This window comes from Bison bison, unplaced genomic scaffold (assembly GCF_000754665.1).
Source record: "Bison bison bison isolate TAMUID 2011002044 unplaced genomic scaffold, Bison_UMD1.0 scf7180017862242, whole genome shotgun sequence".
NCBI lineage: Eukaryota > Metazoa > Chordata > Mammalia > Artiodactyla > Bovidae > Bison > Bison bison.
The window spans coordinates 171,470-173,416 of record NW_011492814.1 but is presented as its reverse complement, the minus strand read 5'-3'; the positions used below and the strand labels follow the sequence as shown (position 1 = coordinate 173,416).

At 64.6% G+C, this 1,947-nt stretch overlaps 1 protein-coding gene across 1 annotated transcript in view; it reads left to right on the top strand.

Moving 5' to 3' along the window:
• Positions 1–1,947, top strand: part of DBH (dopamine beta-hydroxylase (dopamine beta-monooxygenase)) — a 20,355-nt gene that overhangs the window by 4,599 nt on the left and 13,809 nt on the right. The window contains exons 4-6 of the mRNA XM_010832764.1: positions 1–189; positions 1,004–1,180; positions 1,656–1,758. The exon at positions 1–189 is cut by the window's left edge and continues 1 nt beyond it. Coding sequence (XP_010831066.1) covers positions 1–189; positions 1,004–1,180; positions 1,656–1,758 — 469 coding nt within the window. The remainder of the gene's footprint in view (positions 190–1,003; positions 1,181–1,655; positions 1,759–1,947) is intronic.

The window sequence follows — 1,947 nt, the reverse complement described above, 5'->3', positions numbered from 1 at the left end:
TCCGGCTTGCACACGGGGCTGCAGAGGGTGCAGCTGCTGAAGCCCAGCATCCCGCAGCCGGCCCTGCCCGCGGACACGCGCACCATGGAGATCCGCGCCCCCGACGTCCTCATCCCCGGCCAGCAGACCACGTACTGGTGCTACGTGACCGAGCTCCCGGACGGCTTCCCCCGGCACCACATCGTCATGGTACGCAGGCCCCAGCATGTCCACTCCTGGAGAGCTGTCCGGGGTCCAGCCCCACGCATGCTCTGACCCCCATCGCCCTACTCGCTCCCCCTCCGCGCCCCCCAGGGCTGCTGCAGCCCGGCTTCCAGCCTGGACCAACCGATGTCTTGATTTCTGCATCTTCCCCTGGGATGGGAATGGCTGTCTATCTATCTGTCTGTCAGGCCACACTCCCCCTTGAAATAACAGCTCAGCTCAGGGCTCAGTTGCTCTGAACATGCACCCGGAGACACAAGAATGACAACAGCTGCTGGATTACTCTTTGTCTGGCTCCAGGGGAAGGGAAAGTGGTTTACCCACTCCATCGTCCCAGCACTACACACACAGCCCTACAGATCAGCATCCTTATTCCAGTCGAGGGTGTATGGCCCAGAGAGGCTGTGTGAGCCCCCAACTTACACAGCAGGAAGCGACGGGACAGACTCACAGCTGCACCTGCCCCCTAGGCTCAGGCTCAGCCTTGAGCAATCTCCGTGTCTCCAGCCCCTGCTGCTTTCACGCAAGGACTGCTGACTTCCTGTCCCCCGCCAACCAAGAAATGAATTGCCGAGGACCCCTTCCCTCTGCTTCAGCTCTCACCATGACCTTCTGGCAGATCCTGACTGGTTCCCAGGTGGTGGGTTAGCTCCCAAAACCCTGGACTCGAGGCTCCCCAGAAACCACCGGGTGCAGCCCTCCCATTTTACAGATGGGCAAGCAGAGGCCCACTCGGGAGGGGGGCTTCAGTGGGGGTGAGCGTGTGGGGGCGGGGTCTCAGCGGGCGCCCACCCCGCAGTACGAGCCCATCGTCACCAAGGGCAACGAGGCGCTGGTGCACCACATGGAGGTCTTCCAGTGCGCCGCCGAGTTCGAGACCATCCCCCGCTTCAGCGGGCCCTGCGACTCCAAGATGAAGCCACAGCGGCTCAACTTCTGCCGTCACGTGCTGGCCGCCTGGGCCCTGGGCGCCAAGGTGCGTGCCCCTCCCGCGTCTCCCCGGGGCCCCCTCTCCCCACTGCCTCTACGCCGCTGGAGTCCCATGGCTCTTTGGAGCCACAGATGCCTCCTCCAGCCCCTGTTCCTTCCCTCATGGGCATCATTCTCGCTCCCCATCAAGTTCCGCTGGATTTGGAGGGGACTGGCTGTGTCCAGGGTCTTCCAGCAGCTTCTTCCAGCAGCTCAGCGGTGGGCTTGGGCGGTGGGCTTGCCTGGGGTTAAGAGCTCTCTGCACCCCCTGACCTCAAGTCTAACAGGAGCACTGTGTGGGCTGGTAACGAGCTGCCCGTCAGCGGGGGAGCGTGGTTCTAACCTGGCTGCCCCACCAACCCTCGCCCCCACCCTTGCAGCTCAGGCTCCGGCACGCGGGTGGGTTTGCCCCGGCCCCCAGGGCCTCCCCTGGCACCTGCCCGTCTGTCTTCTGGGCTGAGCCCTCCCTTTGCCCTCCGCAGGCCTTTTACTACCCAGAGGAAGCAGGCCTGGCCTTCGGGGGGCCCGGCTCCTCCAGATTTCTCCGCCTGGAAGTTCACTACCACAATCCGCTGGTGATAACAGGTGGGACGTCCGAGCGCTGCCCTTCTTACCTGCCCCCGCCTGCCCTCGGAGCCCGTGGACTCGCTGAGTCCCGGGGGGTAGCCGGGCTGGCAGGGCTCAGCCTGCGTCCTCTCCCCCGAGTCGAGCCTTCCTGTCGCCTGACCCACTGTGGCCTGTGGCCCTCTCAGCCTCCTCTCTGCCCGTCTCCTG